This window comes from Crocodylus siamensis, chromosome 1 (genome assembly GCF_052110815.1).
Source record: "Crocodylus siamensis isolate JL-2025a chromosome 1, ASM5211081v1, whole genome shotgun sequence".
NCBI classification, from domain to species: domain Eukaryota; kingdom Metazoa; phylum Chordata; order Crocodylia; family Crocodylidae; genus Crocodylus; species Crocodylus siamensis.
This window is the reverse complement of record NC_143395.1, coordinates 389861314-389881575: the sequence shown is the minus strand read 5'-3', so window position 1 is coordinate 389881575 and position 20262 is coordinate 389861314. Positions and strand designations below refer to the sequence as shown.

The 20262-nt window shown below is 44.4% G+C and overlaps 1 protein-coding gene across 1 annotated transcript in view; it reads right to left on the bottom strand.

Annotated features, from left to right (window-relative positions):
- Positions 1-20262, bottom strand: part of ALKBH8 (alkB homolog 8, tRNA methyltransferase) — an 81357-nt gene that overhangs the window by 48495 nt on the left and 12600 nt on the right. The window contains exons 3-7 of the mRNA XM_090029868.1: positions 20016-20256; positions 13761-13892; positions 11818-11913; positions 9199-9303; positions 8440-8510 (exon numbers count right to left, since the gene is read on the bottom strand). Coding sequence (XP_089885994.1) covers positions 8440-8510; positions 9199-9303; positions 11818-11913; positions 13761-13892; positions 20016-20256 — 645 coding nt within the window. The remainder of the gene's footprint in view (positions 1-8439; positions 8511-9198; positions 9304-11817; positions 11914-13760; positions 13893-20015; positions 20257-20262) is intronic.

The window sequence follows — 20262 nt, the reverse complement described above, 5'->3', positions numbered from 1 at the left end:
GGCTTTGATGTCAGGCATCCTGTAGCAGGGCACTGGGGAGCACTTGCCACTAGAGACAGAAATTACATATAAACCACTTTAAGTGATCAGAAACTGGTTTAAACCTGTAACAGAGTAAGTTCAGTGCACATAAACCAGGTTCAAAATGGCCAAAATTTGTTTGAGATAAACCTGGTTGAATGTAGTATCAGACTTAACTGACTGAGCTCAAACCGGTTTATGGAACTTCCCAGACCCCAGACCCCTTCCTGGTTCAAGTTAACCCAGAGTCCCCCAGCATCCCAACATGCTCTGCAGCCCTGGGCAGGGTTGTGCTCTCTGCTCTGGGAGAGCAAGGCTAGCTAGGCTTGGGTCCATGCCAGTGGGACAGGGAGGGGGAATTAAGGCCCTCCCTGGCCAGTTCACTTGAGGTTGCTGCCAGGGCTGACCACGCCCCCCCAAAAAAGCTTCCCTGTGGCTGAGGGCTGCTCTAGTGCCCCCCAGAGCCTGACCTGAGCCACTGCAGGCATGTGCCTGCATTTCCTGAATGTCTGTTCACTCACAGATTAGTTCAATCTAGGCAGGTTAAACTAACCTGCAAAGATAAATCAATATAGGCTCTGACTTTTTGAATGTCTGTCCTTAGCCTTTAAGGGGACCAAACCAAAGGGGACTTCCCTTGGAAGTAGAATGATCACCCTGTTAAAACAAACAAACTATGTTCAACGCAGCAGTGGTAGCCAGTGTCCAAAAAGCTAAAGTGAGATACTGTCTAAGCCACTTAGACTTTCAAACTAAAATCTGGAACACCAAGGTGAAGATGGCGACAGGAAGCTGGGAGGAACTGGGGAAAGGAACTAGGGAAAAACTGAAATGGACCTGGGATGGTAACAGTCCCCCTTCTTCCCTCCATAACCATCTTCTCTCTCAGACCCGTAATCAACCATCACTTCCTTCCTACAGCTCCTTCCCTAACAACAGATGGACCAAGGATTCATTTCATATACTTCACATGCTGGTTCAATTGTCTCCCTTAGAACCATCAGCTTTTCTCCTTATTTAAAAGCCCACCTGGAATCCAGCACTTCCCCTTTCCTCCCAGTCCCTGAGGTCAAAATTCCTTCCCATCCTGAAGACTCAATAGCTCTGTTTGGAAGATCCTTCAAAAATTAACTAGTATTTAAAAAAGTATGCACACACAGGTTTGTTGCTGCTCATAACAGGGATTCAGGGGTACAGCCCCAGTGGGTACAAACCATCAGAGTTCCATGGAGCACCGACAGTTTGCAGCACCTGCACATATATCCCACAACATACCCCCTCAATTCTAAACACTGCTGAGCAGGTCCCCAGTTATGCAACCTGACACAATGCTGTAGCATGTAAAGCACTCAGCTTCAAAGTCTGTCTGTCTTTACCCAATCTTTTGAACTCTATTGCTTTCTTGTGCTTCAGTATTATCAAAACCCAATTTAAATCCAGGAGAAACAATGCATCACACTATGGGCTTAACAAGTTAAGCTTGTTTCATTGCTTAAAGACTAATTGTGACTGGCTTCATGTATAGGCCTGAATTTTTAAATGAAATTTGCCATGGTCTTAAAATAGACTCCTATAACAATGGAGAACAACGTCACTGACTAGATGAAATTAACTTTCTTTATTGAATTCCAGAACTGAAGTATTACTGAAATGCAACAGCTAAAGATAACGACTTTCTAATGCCCTAGAGTTCAGCTTGTTCACTGTTAATTTGCAGCAGGCACCAGAGGTTTTATTTCATGTACTATGTACTTATCTTCCAAATACAGAAAGGAGAATAAAATAAATTCTACTGATATCTCTCTTCCTAAAATTACAATCTATTAAAAATAAAACCAAAATAAAACAGAAAAACCTCAGCACTTCTTCAACAGATAACAAAACTGAGATTTCTAAGCTTGGATACAGCACTGCTTACCCAAGAAAGGTTTTGGATTCCGTGGGAGGAGAGAGAGAAAGGCAATTCTAAATACAATTGTATAATGGCTACTCTAGTTTAAACTGCAAGCTGTCTGAGTTTGTTCCTTTCATTACTGGAGCTTTCATAAGATCACAAAAAGATTGTTTTAAACCTTAAATAGCTGACAACTTACACCCACCCATCACCCCCCTCCCCCCTATCCCCAAAAAGACACACCACTCTGATGAACCCAGGAGGACACACTGGTTTTGTGTGTATTTTGTAAATATATAGGTGCACTATCTCGTTTGAAACAAGGCACATACAGGCCCCAATCTATCTCCTACTGAAGTCAGTGGCAAGGCTCCCATGGACCTAGATAGGGAGTGCAGTAGGATAGTTTTTAGGACAGTTTTCCATATTCATACTCCCTATTACGTGGAAGCCAGTAAAAATTCTCTACAAAAAACACAATGGGATAACAAGCCACTTTTAAAAAAGCACTTCAGAGTCCACTACAAAATTCAATCCAAGCACTTAAATTTCAAACTAAAACTTTTAAGAGCCAGATGTGTGAAAAATTGGAAACAAAACCATGCTGTCTCAGCATGCAAAACAGGACAGTTTAGTATGAACTGAAGAAACAGAGTTTGTAGCTATGGACAAGAAATGACAGTGCTCTAGTTAACATCAGATCAACTTCATAAAGCAATTTTCTTAATTTTTTCTTAATTGTTCAGCAGCTGGGACTGTTCTCAGAATGCCAGAAAATCCAGAGAGATTTCCAGGACTTCAAGATCCATTCTGCTCTCTCATATGCAGGTAGGCTTCAGGTGCAATTGCTGGCCAATTACATCTGGACTATACAAGTTTTTGAAAAACCAATAGTTAACTGCACTCATTATCAGGAGAAAGTTGTACTGAGCCCAATATCTTCCCCATTATCATGTTACTTGTCTAATTTCCAAAGTCTTATTAGGTGTGGGCTAATACAGAGGCTCTACAGAACTGTGGTCAACAGCAATAAGGCTCCCCTTTCACCTCTTACTCTAATGTGGCCACAGGGTGGAGACCACAGGGTATCTATCTTCCTGTCAGCAAGCAAGAAGCTGGGAAGAACATGGAGAGAAGCAAGAAAATGGGAGGAGACCTGGCTCCGATTTCTCCACTCAGTACTCAGCAGGCCTGGACATACTTACAGAGACAGAGAACAAGCTGCTCCACAGAGAAAGGGTGCATTAACTTACTCCTCTCCTTGAGCATGCAGGCAGTAGAAGGTAGACTGCAACTCACCAAATCACGGTTAATTCTTTGGCCTGTTCCTAGAGCAGTGAAACTGTGTGCTATCCCACCCTTAGGACAGACATAACATTACAACCCAATAAACGGATAAGACCAGGAAATCCCTTTCCTTAATACCAGCCAGGAAATCCATTGCTTGCTGATGAGAGCTTTAGGGGAAGTCAAGAGAAATGGGAGGTTTTCTTCCTTTGTGAAGCTATAGGGAAGATGGTATGCAATATGCTGGTTACCAAATGCAGAGTGGAGAAATGGAAGCCAAGTTTCCCTCAAATGCTCTCTCAGTTTAGGCCCCTAGTAGTAAATGCAAGAATTCCTGCAGTTTGCAGTGTGTATTCACAAAGGTGGAAGGCTGCACCAATTTAGTTCATTCTTTCAGATCAATTATATAATTCCAATATTAAATGTTTGGGAGAAACTTAAAAAATTCCCTGCTCCCAGCTGCTGTTTTGGGCATCCTGAGAGAGATGCTTGAGATTGTCAAGACTACCTTGGAATCCCTGCTTCCCTAGTCTGCCTCATACAGCTCTTTTCTAGGCTGCAGCTGTGTTCTAGGCAGCAAGAAAGTGACTACACTGTACCACTATCAGGGTTTATAGTCAGAAGATCTGAAATCGGGGAGGGGTGGGAAATCTCATCCCCACAAGATAGAATTAAGTTATACACCAGGGTATTTCTACACCTTCTTCTGAAGCAACCGTAATATAACAGTGTCAAAACAAGACATGAACTGAGAGGGGCCACTGATTTGCAACTGGTGTTGCAATTCCTCTGTTTCTGCTTTTTAAATAATGTACCAAAGCTAACTTGGGTTTATTCATGACATGTCAAATTAAATCAATTTCAGGAATAGAAAATGAAAAATGTTGAGCTCCTTCTTGCAACCACTGCAGATCTGCAAAAGGAAATCCTGACATCTTTCACAGGCTTAAACCATAACTTTTCTCAAGATTGCCAAGCTGGCCTCATGCTGAATCCATGCTCTTTGAATAAAAGACTGTAACTTATGCATCTCTAGAGACACCCAATGGAGGCAATGAAAACAACAGCTACTACAAAACAAGGTGGAAGCTACTTTAAAGAAGGCATCCTATTAAATGATGCTAATGGGGGGAAGTGAGAGACAGACGACTTGCTATCAAGCCTTCTAAGCCCCTATGATACGCATCACCCCAAATGCTTCTCTTTTCTCTGTTGTGCTGCTTTCTGAATAAAATTGAATGCAGCACTGCAAAGTTTGCATGGTTATTATACTCATCATTTATCTGCAGTAACTTCTAAAGGCAGCTGATTTATTATGACCTTATGGAGCCCAATAGGATAGTATAGTACCGCTATTCTCCATTGTAATTATCTGAGGTATGACAAAGATTAGGGAACTATTTTAGGTAACTCCTATTGGATCTGATAGGTACTGGGCACTTCCAGTAAGCCTCAACTCTACTGATGTATGCTGAGATGAGACACTGCATCTCAGTGCTATGCACTTCCCTCTGCATTTTCTTTCCCTCTTTAAATCTCTCCATTTTCCTCAACTGCTTTTAAGCCTCCCTCCCCATTTCCTTAAGCTTTTCTCCCTGACCTTCAAAGACAAGTTTGGTCTGTTGGCACCTCATTATGGGGACATGTGCTGTCCTGAATAAAGGTTTTATTTTCTGTACTGCTCCTTACTTCATAATACAGATGTGAGTTTGAACAGCAAAAGGAAAACTGCTCAGTGAGGAAAGGGATGATTGTGAAAAGTATGTCTCATGACATTTGTTTGCTACGTGACGTTTTGAAGCAAATAGCTCAAAGGTTTCAAAAGGAATTCTGGTCGAGCAGTTATGATCCTAGGTTAGGACACTAGGTACTTGGGTTCAAATCCCTTCTCTGCCGTGGACTTCCTGTGCAAATTTGGGCAAGTCATTTGGCATCAGGTGCCCACATGTACAATGGCAATAACATTATACCTCACAAGTGTGTTGCAAAGATAAATATTTTAAGTCATGGGTTGGCAATGTTTTTGGGAAGTGCCCAAAACACCCGCAACCTTGCCTTGTAAAATATTAGCGTGCCAAAGGTAGAAGATGCCAGGGGAGCTGTGAGGGGCACGATCCTTTTTGTGGCAGCAACAGCCCCAGCCACCAAGGCACGTGTGCCAAGCAAAATGGTTCTATGTGCCACACTTTGATACCCATGCCAAGCATTGCCTACCCCTATTTTAAGTAATGGGAGGCATTAAAATACTACAGGGGTTATAAAAGCACCTATTATAGAAAGATTTTTTAAAAATTAGCTATTTGCATTAAAGGAACAGTATTCTGCCAGTGTACTTGCTGGGTACAATGTTATAAAACCACATGATAAGCTGGTCAACGGGTAAAGGTGAGAAAGAAATATTTTTCCAGGGCTTAGTATAATCATGAAGTATATATATTCATTATGGTTTTTCTTCCTCTGATGCATCTAGTATTGGCCAGGCTTGAAAATAGGACACTGAATCAGACAGACTCCAGTCTGTTTCTTTAGGGAAGTTCTTATTCTTTCGAGAAGAATTAGAAAAAGATTAGCTATATAACTATGATTATGGTTTTTTTTCTCATCATGGATACAGCCAGCTGGAATAAGATGCGACAAACCAGAAAAGGATACAACATGCAGACTGAAAATAGAACTAAAAAAGCTAGGTCTATCATGTCTTAGTCAGATAGAGCAAATGTACTAAGAGATGCAAATGGGCATCCCAGGAAATGTGCTAGTTAAAAAGTAAAAGGACGGGGGGAACAAAAGATGAATACAGAACTGTGCTGATGTAAAAGTACCGCAATAATATGTCATTAATGAAGTGTATAATTTTTATATATGGAAAACTACAGCAAGAATAAAGTCGGATGCACAGAAGAAATGCTGCAATAGCTACAGGTGAGAGTCATGTTTTAAATGCAGATGAAGATCCACATGGGAAGAAAAAGATATTACAGAAATATAAAATTACCAGAAGGAGAGACTATCAAAGAGTGCAAAATTTTATGGGGCACTGGCTGGTTTACTAGCCCTTAAATGCTCTCTTTGGCTGCCTTCATCAGAACACTATGTTAATAGCCCATTAGGAAAATATATTACAACTTGGAGACCTATTCAACAGACTATTTCCAATGCCCATGTCCAAGATATCTACGAAAGACTTAGGTCTGCCTGTTTCCCCGATTAAAACATATGAATTCCAATTTTCAACAATGGCACAACACTCCAAGCAGCCCACTTCCAGAAAATGCTTGTATTTCTCAGGTGATCAAAATCACTCTGCCTTCAGCCACTGGTTTAAGAATATCACCAACGTGTGCTGTAATATAATCACCCAGAACTGCACTGCCTATGGTGTCTCATCACTGAAGTAATATAGGCTATGAACCAAAGTCAGTTTTTAATTGAAAAAGAAGGTGCCAGCTGCCCAGGGCCCCGGGCCCAGCTGAAACAGGATAAAAAATTATATCGGCACTAGTACACTTTGTAAAAAGAAAAACAACTGAACTTTTTTTTTTTAAATCTACAAAGCAAAGTTAGCTGTAGCTTTGGTAATGTTCGTCTTCTACTCAACCTCTAAAATACTCAGCATGCATGAAAAATTAAACTGGGAAGGAGTTGATCACTTGAGGGGACGGATTAGGGGACAAAGAGCCTCTTACCTCTAAGCAACCATTTCAGAGAACTGAAATGGGCTCTCAGCCTATTCCCTAGTGGAGGAGTTCACAACTGGCAGGATCAAGCCAGCCAAGAGACTGGATCTAGCTCAAGGTAGCTCAGGGAATCAGCAGCACATTCCAGCCACAGCAGCAGAGGAAGTGTCCCCAGGGTGGTAGTGCCTGCCACATCCAATTTATTCTCTTTGCTACAGCAGACGCAGCATGTCTAAGGTTGGTCCTAGCATCTATCTTTAGACATCAGTTCTCCTTGCAGCACCTGCTGATCACCAGGGGATGCAGGTGGTGGGTCATAACCACAGCAGGTGGTGGGTCATAACTAGGGGCCCACAGCGACTAAAAAGCCTGCCCGAGTAGACAGGTGTCCCATGTTGTTAAAAGCAGCAACACAGCAGACTAGATGACGAGCCTCAAAAACAAGGCTTGTGGGACTGCTGACTGGCACTTGATCTCACTCTGCAGATACAGCTCTGCACAGACACATGCTCACACTCTTTGTGCTCTAATGCCTGAAGAAGCAAATGGTAGAATGTGTCACTCATGTGTGCAGTCATTAGTTCATGAGGCCCCACTGAAATAAGACTATTATTGGACCCTGCTTGCACTTGATGATGCTATTTATACAGCACCAGGACATTTGTGGCAAGTAACAGAGTTATATATCTATTTCCCTGTCTCAGAAACCTATGGAAACTGTGAAGAGTTGTGGAAGATAGCACATATAAATATGGCAGAATAGAGAAAGGCTTTTAAAAATTATTTGAAGGGTGATGGAGGAGGGCATTCAGCAAAGGTTTGGGGTGAGGCTATTCTAAGTCCAAGGGGAAGTATAAGAAATACAAACAAGAGAGTGCATGCCAAGGTGGTCTCATCCCTTGGGGACAGGTGCAGTAAAACCTTGAAGGGGAACTTGTAGAGAAGCTGCAAGATCTGAATTATTTTCCCAGCGCTGCCAGTGACCTGCTCCAGGACCTTAATCAGCCACTTCCCCTCTGACTGCCTTTGTCCCTTCTCACTTTTTGTCTGGATGTTGTTTCTGTTGTAAGGTCATTAGAGTAGGGACAACAATTGTGTGGTTGTACAGAGCATAGCCCAAGTGAAGCTCAGATCCCAGCTGAAAAGTTTAGGTGCTACTGTAACACAAATGAAAGAGCAGGGATATTTTAGGCAGACCAGCAGGAGCAGAGGACGATGTATGAAGAAGTGAGGTGAGAGGCTTAATACAAGAGCAATATTGTAAAGTATGCATACAAACCTGAGGAAGGACAACAAAGAACTGGGTCCTGGGACCTTAAAACAGCCAAGAGTTACCTGTATGGTAAAATCCTAGTACCAATGAAATCAACAATAAAGCTCCCTGCAACTTTAACAAAGCCAGGATTTTAGGCCCAGTGTCACATGGTTACTTTAACATGCTAGCATCCATGAGTAGAGTGAAAAAATACCATGCAAAAGATACAACCTTTTATTAAATGCTAAGAACTTTGCTTTTGTATTGTTCAAACATCCAACATATATAAAAAATAATAAATTTACCTCAGCACCTAAACTGAGAGAGAGAATTTCATCCTCAAAAGCAGAATGTGTGTCAATATGAGGAGGAATTCCTGCGTAACAAAAATCACAAAGTGTTGTCAAAACAATAATGCTAAGTATCACAGTTGGCAAGTCCTATTTCCATGGCTATTTATCTGTACATATTTAAGACATAGTTTTGATTCACAGACTTCAGAACTAAGTAGAAAAGAGCTGCCTGCAACACAGTAAAAAAGCATGCACCTCCCTTTCAATCTGTTCCTTGATCAGGAGTAGCTATAAACAGGAAAAACATTCTGCATATCACAGTTAGCTGTACTAGTCTACTTACATGCAAACAACCACACTAAGGATTTTCCTTTAATTCAGAATTAGGGTCACATCCATGATACAAATACAGCCCTATAAGAGAGAAATCAGAACCTGCTTCCATCTCTTTTTCATTTGAAAAAGACATGGACTGTTTACCTCTTCAGATCACCAACTCTTCCATGCTACATTCATCTTAAGAGCCAAGAGCCAGATTCCATTTTCATATACTTTAGCACCAAAACTGTACCTCTAATTGCAAGTTTCCAAGTTAGGAAAACTGAATCCTGACATTGGCCTTTATTAAAAAAAAAAAAAACTCTGTTCAGGAGTGTGAACTGCAAGTGGACAGGTAATCTCTCTCCCTGAGTCGGGGCTACCAGGGACAGTTTTTGGTTAACAATCCTAAAAAATAGGTTTGATTTTTTTTTAAAAAACAAATATACTTACCGTGTCCAGGTTCATACTGGTTTACTGTCAATTGATCAGGTTTATGTTTGATATATTCTTGTCTCAAGCACTTCTCCAGAAGCATATTGCAAATTTCAGGAATACCTATTTTGACATACAAAAGTCTAAACAAAACATTTTCTTTTTTTTTTTTCTGTTCATGACAGATGAGAAATCAAAATCTTGGACAAAATCCATAGAATTCTGATCAAATATCTTTAGTAAAAATAGCCTTGTAGGCCAATGTACTTTGTCTTTTATGCAGGTAATTCTGAATTTGTTATGGCACACACATGGAAAGTTCTTGTTAGAGTCATAAAAATAGTGTTTGTATCTGTAAATTCTAGTACCCTTAATAAGTGTGCACCAGACCCTGGTGTTACTAAAAACAATGGCAAATCTCCACTGGTCAGATAATGTGGGCTGCACACAGGTATATAATTCTTAGGTATACAGACTCAGAAACCGAGTTGAGACTCATAAAAAGTGTGTTAATGATTTATACAATAAATTAAAATAGGGTTTCTAATAAAACTATTTTTATTAGTATTGAGTATTTTCATCAGTAACATGCAAGAATAAAACATCACAGTTCTTTAATGAGCCTGTAGTTTGCTCTGTAGTTATTAGATGTTTACCTGTAGTTATTAGATAACTTGTGATATTCAGCTATGCAATGTTCAAAACCACTGTGATAAAAATATTAGGAAATACTTTTTACAGCAATCTATTAATAATTAATATTGTTATTTCTTTTTCTGACCCCCTCCATTGGTCCCTCCACCTGTGTTCTTTTCGCATTCCAACCAGAATGTGAAAAAGTGACCAGAAAACAGCAAATATAAATGAATGCTTTTATGATTAAATACAATTTCAGCTGCAGAAGTGCAATTTAACTAGAACCAATGCAACGGAAACTATGCACCTGTGTTTCTCTTTCATTGTGATTTTATTCCATATTTTATTATTTTTCTAGATAAAGTTACAAAGCATCTTACTTTACTTCTCTGACTCAAAACTCTCAGGCCCAAATGGAACATTTTTGAGAAACTTTCTATCACTGTAAAATGACTCCCTTTTATATTGAAAGTAGACTCTGGGGAACATGTATTCAGCCATTTCCAGGTTATTTAACAAGGTAACAAATATATTACATACACATATATTTTCTAGCATAAAAATAAATGTAATCCTTTTTGATTTAATATTAATTAAAAAATGCTGAACTGCTGAAGTTCAAAATGCACATTTGACTAGTAACCAATGAAAGTCAACAGCCATGTGGGTTTTAAAAATACAATTAGACATGGTTAATATGGCTTCATGCCTGCACCACAAAAGCTGACGGCTAAGGCACTGATTCAGAAAAGCATCACTATTGAAGAAGGGTGCTCAAGCATATGTTTAATTTCCAGTAAAGTTAACTCAGGGGTGCGCAGTTATTTGGACTGGAGGTGCACTTAAGGAATTTTGGTGAGCTGTTGAGGGCTGAGGGATGGTGGGAGATGCTGTCCCAACCCCCAGCCTCAGCCCCCTGTCACAGCTGTTTATACCACCCAGCGGAGAGGGTGGGGAGAGCTGGGAGATGCCAATTGATTATATATGGCCCCAGGCACATCTGCCTTATACCCACCACCAGGGATACCAGATGGAGCAGGCAAACAGGGATCAGGATTGCAGGGCAGCGACAGTGCAGGGACAGGGCCTGAGGCAGACCCGTAAACCACTCCCTGCACATCCCTGTGACAGGCAATGGTTCCACAGGCAGCAGCCAGCCCCTGCCCGCAGAACCAGCGCCCATTGCAGGGTTATGTAGGGAGTGGATTGCAGCTCTATCCCAGGCCTCAGCCCTGCACTCTCAGTGCCCCATGCTCCTGGCCCCATCCCAGCCCAACTGTCCCACTCCTGAACCCCACTGCCTGCCCACCTCCAGCCCCATCCCATCCCATCCAGCAGAAGTGCACCCTGCCCACAGGGGTCCCAGGCCAGTTTTCATGGAGACGCTGCCCATCCACTCCATCCAGCACCCCTGGTGGTGGGTACAGGGTGGACAGGCTGGGGTGCTCAGGCAGTGGGGCTGGATCCAGCAGTAGAGAAACTGGCAGTGGCAGCTGGAAGGAGCTGCCACCGCAGGGGTTGCCAAGAAGCCAAATCTGGTTGCTGCACCATCCCTGCCCCGCTGCTGCACCACTCAGCATGCCCAAGAGGCACACATAGGGATAGGATGGGCTGCACTCTGCACCACACAGCACCTCCACATACAGGGACAGTGGAACCAGCTGCATAGACCATGGCCTGGGCTCCCCCTGCACCTGAGCTGAGCGGGTGGACGGACTGCCACAGGCTGGATCCAGGCCATGAGCCATATTTTACCCACACAAGTTAACTAGACCTTAAGTACATATTTAAGTACCTTCCTGAGGGCATGGGCAAAAGAACTGATGTGTGTAGCTTGTCACAGAACAAAGTAGTCTTGTGTCACACACTCATGCCCTTAGTTGCATGACTTAATAGGGTACTTCACTGATGTTGATGGTAGATTCTAGCTATTACTAGATCTATCTGAACAGATTTAAAACCAATGTCTTTTAAGGTGTCCGCTAAAAACAAAACTCTTACCTCCAAGCAGTGGTTTATCTTTATCCACATTGTTGTTATCATATCGAAACTCATAGCCAAAATGCTTTACTCTTCTGTGTTTTAAAGACTTTTGTGCTGCAAAGTAAAACAAGTGAATATAAAAATATTAGAACAGATTTGATATTTCATCAAATAGGCTAGGCCTATTCCATATAACCTCTGTTCAGACCAAAATTTTTTTTCACAAGTTGGTAAGAACTATGGTGGCCCTCAAGATAGTACAATTCAAAACTTCTATAAAACAAGGGTATAAACAGACACTGCCAAAGGAAGTGGTTCAGCTGAAGCAAAACTCATGTCATCCAATGTTCAAGAATTCCTCAAGTCCCTTGCTCCCCTTCATCTCCTTGCTGGGACCAGTGGGTCATGCAGAAGCATGGATCAGCAGAGATTTCAGCATAGAGCAGAGCAGAGGTGTTGAGCAGTGTGGGACACCAAGAATTTCCAGCGCCCCATGCCTCCAAGCTGGGACATGCACCACATCCCATACTAACCTGTGCTTCACAGGGAGGCATGGAGAAGTGCAGGTCCCAGCAGAGACATGGGACAGCAGGAATTCCCCATGTTCCACACCAACCTGCACATCCTGGCCCATGCTGATCAATGCCTCTGCATGAAGCATGAGTCAGTGCAGGACCCAATGTAGATCCCCACAAGGAGAAACAAGGTTATGAGTCCCTGCATAGAGGCATGGATTGCCAGCAATTACCCAAGTCCTGCGCCCCCACATCAGGACCCAAGTGGGCTTTCCCCCACTTACAGAGTTGTGCCTTTGCATATCATGGGGCAGGTCTCTATAAGTGGGGTACCCTGAATTTCTGTGCATACAGAGAGGTACCCCCAATATTCACTGGGACAGATCTCTGTAGGCAGGTGCTCCTGAGGTTTAAGGGATCTGATCCTGCAGGGGAATTTCCGAGGTGCCACAGAGCAAATAAACATTTGCCACAATGAAACATTACGTTTTGTTGTTGCCACTGATCTAAAGTGACTGCATGCTGCATAGAATTCAGGACTGCAGTTGTGCATACTGCATTCATCTATCCCTAGCAGTATACCAGTTTCCCCCAATCCATGGTTTAATGGGTTTTTTTTCCTGTCCTGATACCTGGATAAGCACATAACATGGGCTTCTGAGTATGCAACAGGCTCCTACTTTGTTTGCATCATGATACCATATTCTTACTAAGGTCAACATAATGAATGCTCTATACCATGATGAGTCGTCAAAGTTATTTTCCTAATTAGCTTCTCAATTCCTAAATAACTGGCTTTAAGATATTTAATTCTCAAGAGCACAACTGAAACTACATGAGCAGCTAGAGTGGGAGTTTCTTTGGTGACAAAAAAAAAAAAATCAGCTTTCAGATAGGATACCAAAGTATTGGCATGACATTTCTCAAAACACTTATCAGTTGAGCCTGCTGTTAGGAAATGACTCTAGCTCAGTGATTTTCAACCAGGGTGCTATGACACCCTGGGGTGCACTGACATCCTTTCAAGGGTGCTGTAGGATGCCATGCAATGTTAGCACTATTAGATGTGCAAGCATAATTCACAAGATCAACCCAGAGGTTTCAAATAGGAAAAAACATTCTGACCTGTTGTGATTTAAGTTCTTCTGTTGCAAAGAACTGCTCTATTATTTTTCTCTAGTCAAAAAAAATAAAAAATTAAGAACTGGCATTTTCTGAGTGGTGCCTCATGTCTGAAAAGATTGAGAACCACTGTTCTACCTAGCTGCCTGTGGAAATAAATCCTTCCAAAGGCATCACTTTACACCACACATTTCTCGATATTTGTATCTTTATTATATATGACTCAATTTTACAAGTGCTATACCGAAGATGGTATCTTACAGAAATGAAGTGATATAAAATAACAGCGTGCAGATAATTTTAGCTTTCCTTCGTTTTACTCACCATTTTGAATGACTTCATCTCCTGTCCAATCAATACTCTCCAACATCATTCTTTCTTCCTCAGGAGAAACGAACTCATCAACCACCTTCAGACCTGGAGGCAAATTTGTAGGCATAATATCCTCCCAGTGCACTGCAGATACAGGAAAAAGAAAATAGTGCTGCTGTCCGTGGAAAGTGACCTGTTTGTGCCCCTTAGGCTAAAATGATATTTTACTACCATTGTGCAATATGTGATAAATGTTTAAATTGATCATCAACTGAATTAATGAACATGCTTAGCAGCACTAAGGGATTTGGTGGTAGGGGTCTGCTACAGACCCTCCCACACCAAGTGGAAGAACTAGATTTGGAACTCCTGAGGCAGCTCTCGGAAACCATGAAGACTAAGGAGGCGGTAGTCATGGGGGACCTAAACTACCCTGACATCTCCTGGGAGACACAAACAGCAAATTCCCACCATTCACACAGGTTCCTATCCTGTGTACAGGACCTCCACCTGAAGCAGGAGGTACATGGTCCCACTAGAGGGAATGCCTTACTGGTCCTGGTATTGGCAACAGTGGATGACATGGTAGTGTCATCCTACAGGTCAGTGATCACCTGGAGGACAGTGACCACCAAATAATAGAATTCATCATAAGGCATCGAGTAGGTAAGGTAACTAGTAGGGCGGAAGTGCTAGACTTTAGGAAGGCTTACTTCAGCGAGCTCAGGCGTTTAGTCAATGACTGCAGAGTAAGAGATTTGGCGAGATGGGAGCTCAAGAAGGGTGGCTGTGCCTTAAGGAAATGATCCTTCGGGCACAGAAGAAGACAATCCTGATGCGGGGGAAAAGAGGGAAAGGGGCCCTTTATATATATCCTTGCACACCCCCACCCCAGGTGTCCCTGGCCTTTTTAAGCTCGTCCTTCCAGTGCCGGGGTTAGTCTCGTCCCAAGAGGCTGCGCCCTCACTGACGCCGGGGCCTGCACCCTCAAAAGGCTGCACCCTCACTGGCGCCGGGGTCTGCGCCCCCAAAAATGAGGCTTCCTCTATTCCCTAATAGCCTTACCCAAACCTCCGGTTGTAAACAGTAAACAAAAAGCTCAAGCCCCTAGGCTGTAACATAAATTCAAGCTGTCTGGCTCTAATAACATTCGCCACTCCAGGGTTTCTCGCTCTCACCAGTATCGCCTTGTTCAGTCATTCTGGCCCTATCCTTTTCCTCAATCCGGCAGAGTTCCTACCTCTATGGCTGCTGGCAGGGAACTCTCCCCTGGCCCCAGCCCTGGGGTCTAAATGGTAGCCAGGCCCTGCCCCTTCCAGTCAGCTGACCGCTCACTGGCTCTCTCCAGTTGCCCTAGCAACCAGCACCTCATTGCTCCCAAGAGTAGCAGGCACCTTAGTGCCCTGCTACATATACAAACACAGTGTAAGAGAGAATCCTGTACCAAGGTTCTGACAGTGTAAACAGACTAAGGGTAGGAGAAACGGAGTGTCACTGCCTCTATTTTACAACTGGGAAATAAATGTGGAGCAAGATCAAGATCGATCAGATGTCCAAGGTCAGATAGGAAATCTAATGGACAGCAATTGATCCCCTTGCCCCCACAATTCCCAATCTATTTCTTTTGCAACAAATCGTTTCTTACTATTCCACAGTAAATTGTTTGGAACCTGCATCCCTCAGACTTCTCTCAATGTGCTTCAGTTGCACGCACTTGCACTAAGGAGCAACAGAAACTAGCAAGTAGGTAGGGGAGATGGCTTGGGAGAATTCCCAAGCAGACAAAAGCACTATTTCCAGCACCAATCCAGAGCTGTCTGCTGTACCTAAACACTAGTTTCCGGTGTGCATGTGAAAGTGAGCGAGGGGGCAAAGTTTACCTTTTCACCAGCTCCTGGGTTGGGAAGCAGGCTGTACAGACATAACTCCTGTCTCACCCAGTGAGACCAGATTTCATGGTATGCGGTAAGATGCCCCTCAAGATTTGACTTATTGGGTCAGTTGAATGCTTCTGCTATTATAGATTTCACAGACATTAGGGCTGGACCTCGGAAGATCATCGAGTTGAGTCCCCCCGCCCAAGGGGCAGGAAGTCAGCTGGGGTCATAGGATCCCAACAAGATAAGCATCCAATTTAAACTTGAAGGTGTTCAAAGTAGGTGCTTAAAATACCTCTGATGGCAGGCTATTCCAGACCTTGAGAGCTCAGACAGTAAAGAAATTCTTCCTTATGTTCAGCTGAAATGGTCTTGTAGTAGTTTATAACCATTCAACCTCATCATCCCATGGGGTGCTCTGGTGAGAAAACGTTCCCCCAGATACTGATGGTCACTCCCGATAAACTCATAGGTGGCCATCAGATCACCCTTAAGCCTGCACTTTTCCAAGCTAAAAAGCCTCGAAGATCTCAGCTTATCGTCGTAAGGTCTGTTTTCCTGACCTCTGATCATACATGTGGCTCTTCTCTGGACTCTCTCAAGCTTCTCCACACCCTATTTGAATTGCGGGGCCCAAAACTGGATGCAGTACTCCAGCTGCGGCCTCACCAAGGCCAAGTACAAGGGGAGAATGACGTCCCGGGATTTGCTTGAGAAGCATCTATGGATTCAAACCAGCATTTTGGTCACTTTACTAGCCGCAGCATCGCGTTGCAGGCTCATGTTCATCTTGTGGTCAATCATGACCCCCAAGTCTCTTTCTTCCATAGTGCTAGCCAGTGTAGCACTGCCAAGCCTATAAGGATGCTGCAGGTTTTTCCTCCCACGGTGGAGAACCTTGCATTTTTCAGTGTTAAACACCATCAGATTCTCATTTGCCCATCTGCTGAGCCTGTCCAGGTCAGACTGAATCGCCTTCCTGTCTTCAGATGTGGATGCTTTGCCTCAAAGTTTGGTGTCATCAGAAAACTTGGCCAGTCCGCTTCTGACTCCAATGTCCACATCATTAATGAAGACGTTGAACAATATGGGTCCAAGGACAGAGCCTTGGGGGACCCCACTGGTCACAGGGCACCATGATTAGTGACTTTTGTCTAGGTCCGACCACGGAGCCAATTAGATAGCCAGCGGATCATGATGGACCGAAGGCCACAACTGGTCATTTTCGCCAAGAGGTGATCATGGGATACCGGATTGAAGGCTTTTTTGAAGTCAAGATATATGACATCAATCTCTTCTCCCTTGTCCAGGTGATAGATCACCTGGTCATTAAAGGAAATGAGATTGGTTAAGCAAGACCTACCCGCAACAAACCTGTGCTGGCTATCCCTCAGGATGTTGGCATCGGCTAGTCTATTAAGGATGGCCTCCTTAATAAACTTTTCTAAGATCTTCCCTGGGATAGAAGTCAGGCTTATGGGCCTATAGTTTTCCAGATCCACTTTCCTCCCTTTCTTGAAGACTGGAACCACGTTGGCCTTCTTCCAGTCTTTGGGCACTACACCGGAGCACCAGGAGTTCTCAAAGATCCATGCCAGAGGCTGGGCTATGATGCTCACCAGCTCCTTGAGTACCCTGGGGTGTAGATTGTCAGGGCCGGCTGACTTTAAGGTATCCAGCCTCTCAAGGTGTTCCTTTACGAGGTCAGCATTGATGGAGGGCAAGGGATCTCCCTCACCCAGACCTCCCTGTCCTGTAGCGGACATGGGCGTCCCATTGGACTGATGAAAGATGGATGCAAAGTACCCATTTAATAGGTTGGCTTTTTCCTGGGCGTCAGTTGTCAGTTGTCCCATCTGGTTCAACAGGGATCCAATGTTGCCCTTGCTTCTCCTCCAGCTCCCCACAAGGACTTCAGTGTTGCTGACTGACTTGCCAGCTTTACAGTGGATGGTGAAGGTGATCAGCTCGTGGTTGCTGTCACCCAGCTTCCCATCGATCACTAGGTCACCGATTAGGTCATCCCCAGTAGCCAGTACCAGGTCAAGAAGCGCTTTACCTCTCATTGGCCCATAGACTTCTTGAGTCAGGTAGAGGTCATCCACGCACAAGAGGAAGCTTTGCGACCACTCAGATTTTTCTGAGTGATCCTCCCACGAGATGTCCGGATAATTGAAGTCACCCATGACAACCATGGTCCTGGAGCATGCGGCCTGAGCCAGTTCCCAGGCAAACTCCTGGTCAAGCTCTTGACTTTTGGGTGGGAGGTCTGTAGTAGACTCCCACTGTTGTGTCCCCTGTGCCATGTTCCCCATGGATTTTAACCCAGAGCGTCTCCAGTCGTCTACCCTGGTTGCCAACATCAGCTTGCAGGAACGCGTAGCTTTAACATAGACAGCTACACCCCCACCCTTTTTATCCACTCGATCCCTCCTGTACAGCGTATAGCCATCTATACCCATGGTCCAGTCATGTGTGGAGTCCCACCAGGTCTCCGTTATCCCTGTGAAATCACAATTATTTGCATTAAATCAGGAGGACGAGTTCCTCCTGCTCATTCCCCAAGCTCCTGGCATTTGTGTACAGGCAGGCAAGTGTCCCCTTTGGGGCTCTTGCCTTGCCCACAGACTGTACCAGGCCTAGGGCAGGGGTGAGCTCCCTTAAGTGCCTTGGCCTGCTGGCTTTGTAAGGGTTGCTCAGCAGGTCAACAGTGGCGGTAGTCCCCCCCCCGTCTCCCAGTGGGCTTATTTTAAAGACTGGTGAAGCAGGTCAGCCAATCTGGCTGAGAAGAGCCTCCTCCCCCTGGGGGAGAGAGGTAGAGGCCATCTCTTCCTAGCAGCTCGCTGCCTCTCTTGCCAAAGAGCGGGCTGTGGTCATGGAAGCCAAAGCCTTCCCAATGACACCAGCGCCAGAGTCTTTGATTCACTACCTGGATCCTCCTCTCCCTCCTCAGCCCATACTCCAGGACTGGGAGAATCGAAGAGAACACCACCTGTGCCCCCAGACCCTTTAGCCCTGCTCCCAAATTCCTGTAGTGCCTCATGACCCGGCTGGGAGCGCTCTGAGTCATGTCATTGGTGCCCACATGAATAAGGAGCATGGGATAGTGGTCTGTGGGCTGAAGGAGCTTAGCGATCTTCTCTGCAATGTCTTGGATGCAGGCCCCCGGGAAGCAGCAGACTTCCTGAGCTAAGTGGTCAGGGAGGCAAATTACCCCCTAAGTCCCCTCAGGATGGAGTCTCCCACAACAAACATTTTACTTTTTGTCTTGACGAGAGCGGGGGCAGTAGCTGCAGTTAGGCCTGTGTTGCCTGCAGGAGCTGGCAACTCAGCAGGCTCTGCTGGGACTGCAAGAAGTTCATACCCATTGCTAAGCTCTAGCGGGGCAGGGGCCTTGGTGGGGCAGGCCTAAGGGCCCTTGACCACCTTGGTCCATCCCCTTGACTGGACAGAATGGGAGGTCCCGGAGTCGTCCCTTGTCCTGGAGGGAGACCGTGGTCTACCCTCCGGCTCTCGGGGGAGAAAGGCCTGACAGTAGGAGTCAATCTCCCGCTCACCTTCCCTGATGACACGCAGTCTCTGGACTGTGGCCTGCAGCTCCTCCAGCTGGTGTGCTAGAGACCCCAAAAGGAAGCAGACCCTACAAGGGGAGGTAGCCATGCTCCCAAGCCCCAGAGCCTGATAAAGAGACAGGCAGCCCCCACAGCCAAGAGCAAGGGACTCCATCTGTGTGGAGCCTGGAACCATGGGCTCTGTCTGGGTGGCCATCTCTGAGGTGCCCGGGGGGGGGGCGCCGCAGATCCTGAGGGGACCAACCCCTGGGGTGCGGCGTGTGTCCATTATGAATAGTTACTTTTGTGATGCTGCATTCCTCTCAGTTACAAACTATTATTTTCATGTTGTAGGACAAGTTGATCTTTATATTAATTTATTCATACATTTTGTTTTGCCACAAAAAACATCCACGATCTGTGGAAGCACTTGCAAATGTTGTGCAACAGTATGAATTAAAGTAAAAATTAAAATGCAGGAAGAAATCAAGTTTAAAAATGCAGCCTGGAATCTTCAACCCTCCCCTGGAAGACTTCTTGCAATCTTCCTCTTGAAGACTTCCTGCAACCTTGGAAGTCTTCAAGAGGAGCCTGGACAGACACCTTGCTTGGATTATTTGATCTCAGCAGTAGTCCTGCCCAGAACAGGAGAGTTGGACTAGATGATCGCCCAAGATCCCTTCCACCCCTTAATTTCTGTGATTTCTATGAATCCTGGCTCCATAAAAAAAAAAAATCATGCAGTTTTGTCACTAACTTCACTGGGACCACTATAATTCTGACAACTCAAGAGAGACATGAAAACAATGGTGCTTTATGAGACAACAGAACACTCATACCTTTTCTCACAAAGTTAACATATAAAATAACAGTGTGGCTTGTGTCCTCCAGTATTAGCTCTTTTCCATTGAGAGCATCGTAGGCTTTCTTGGCTTCTTCTGTCGTTCCATATTTCACAAATGAATAGGGTTTGTTTGGAGGCATTAAGAGTGCTTCTACCAATCCACATTCCTCTACTAGCCTCAGTAGTTGGTGTCTACTCACTCCATTACCCAGACCTCCATTGGCAATGACCAGGTTCTAATT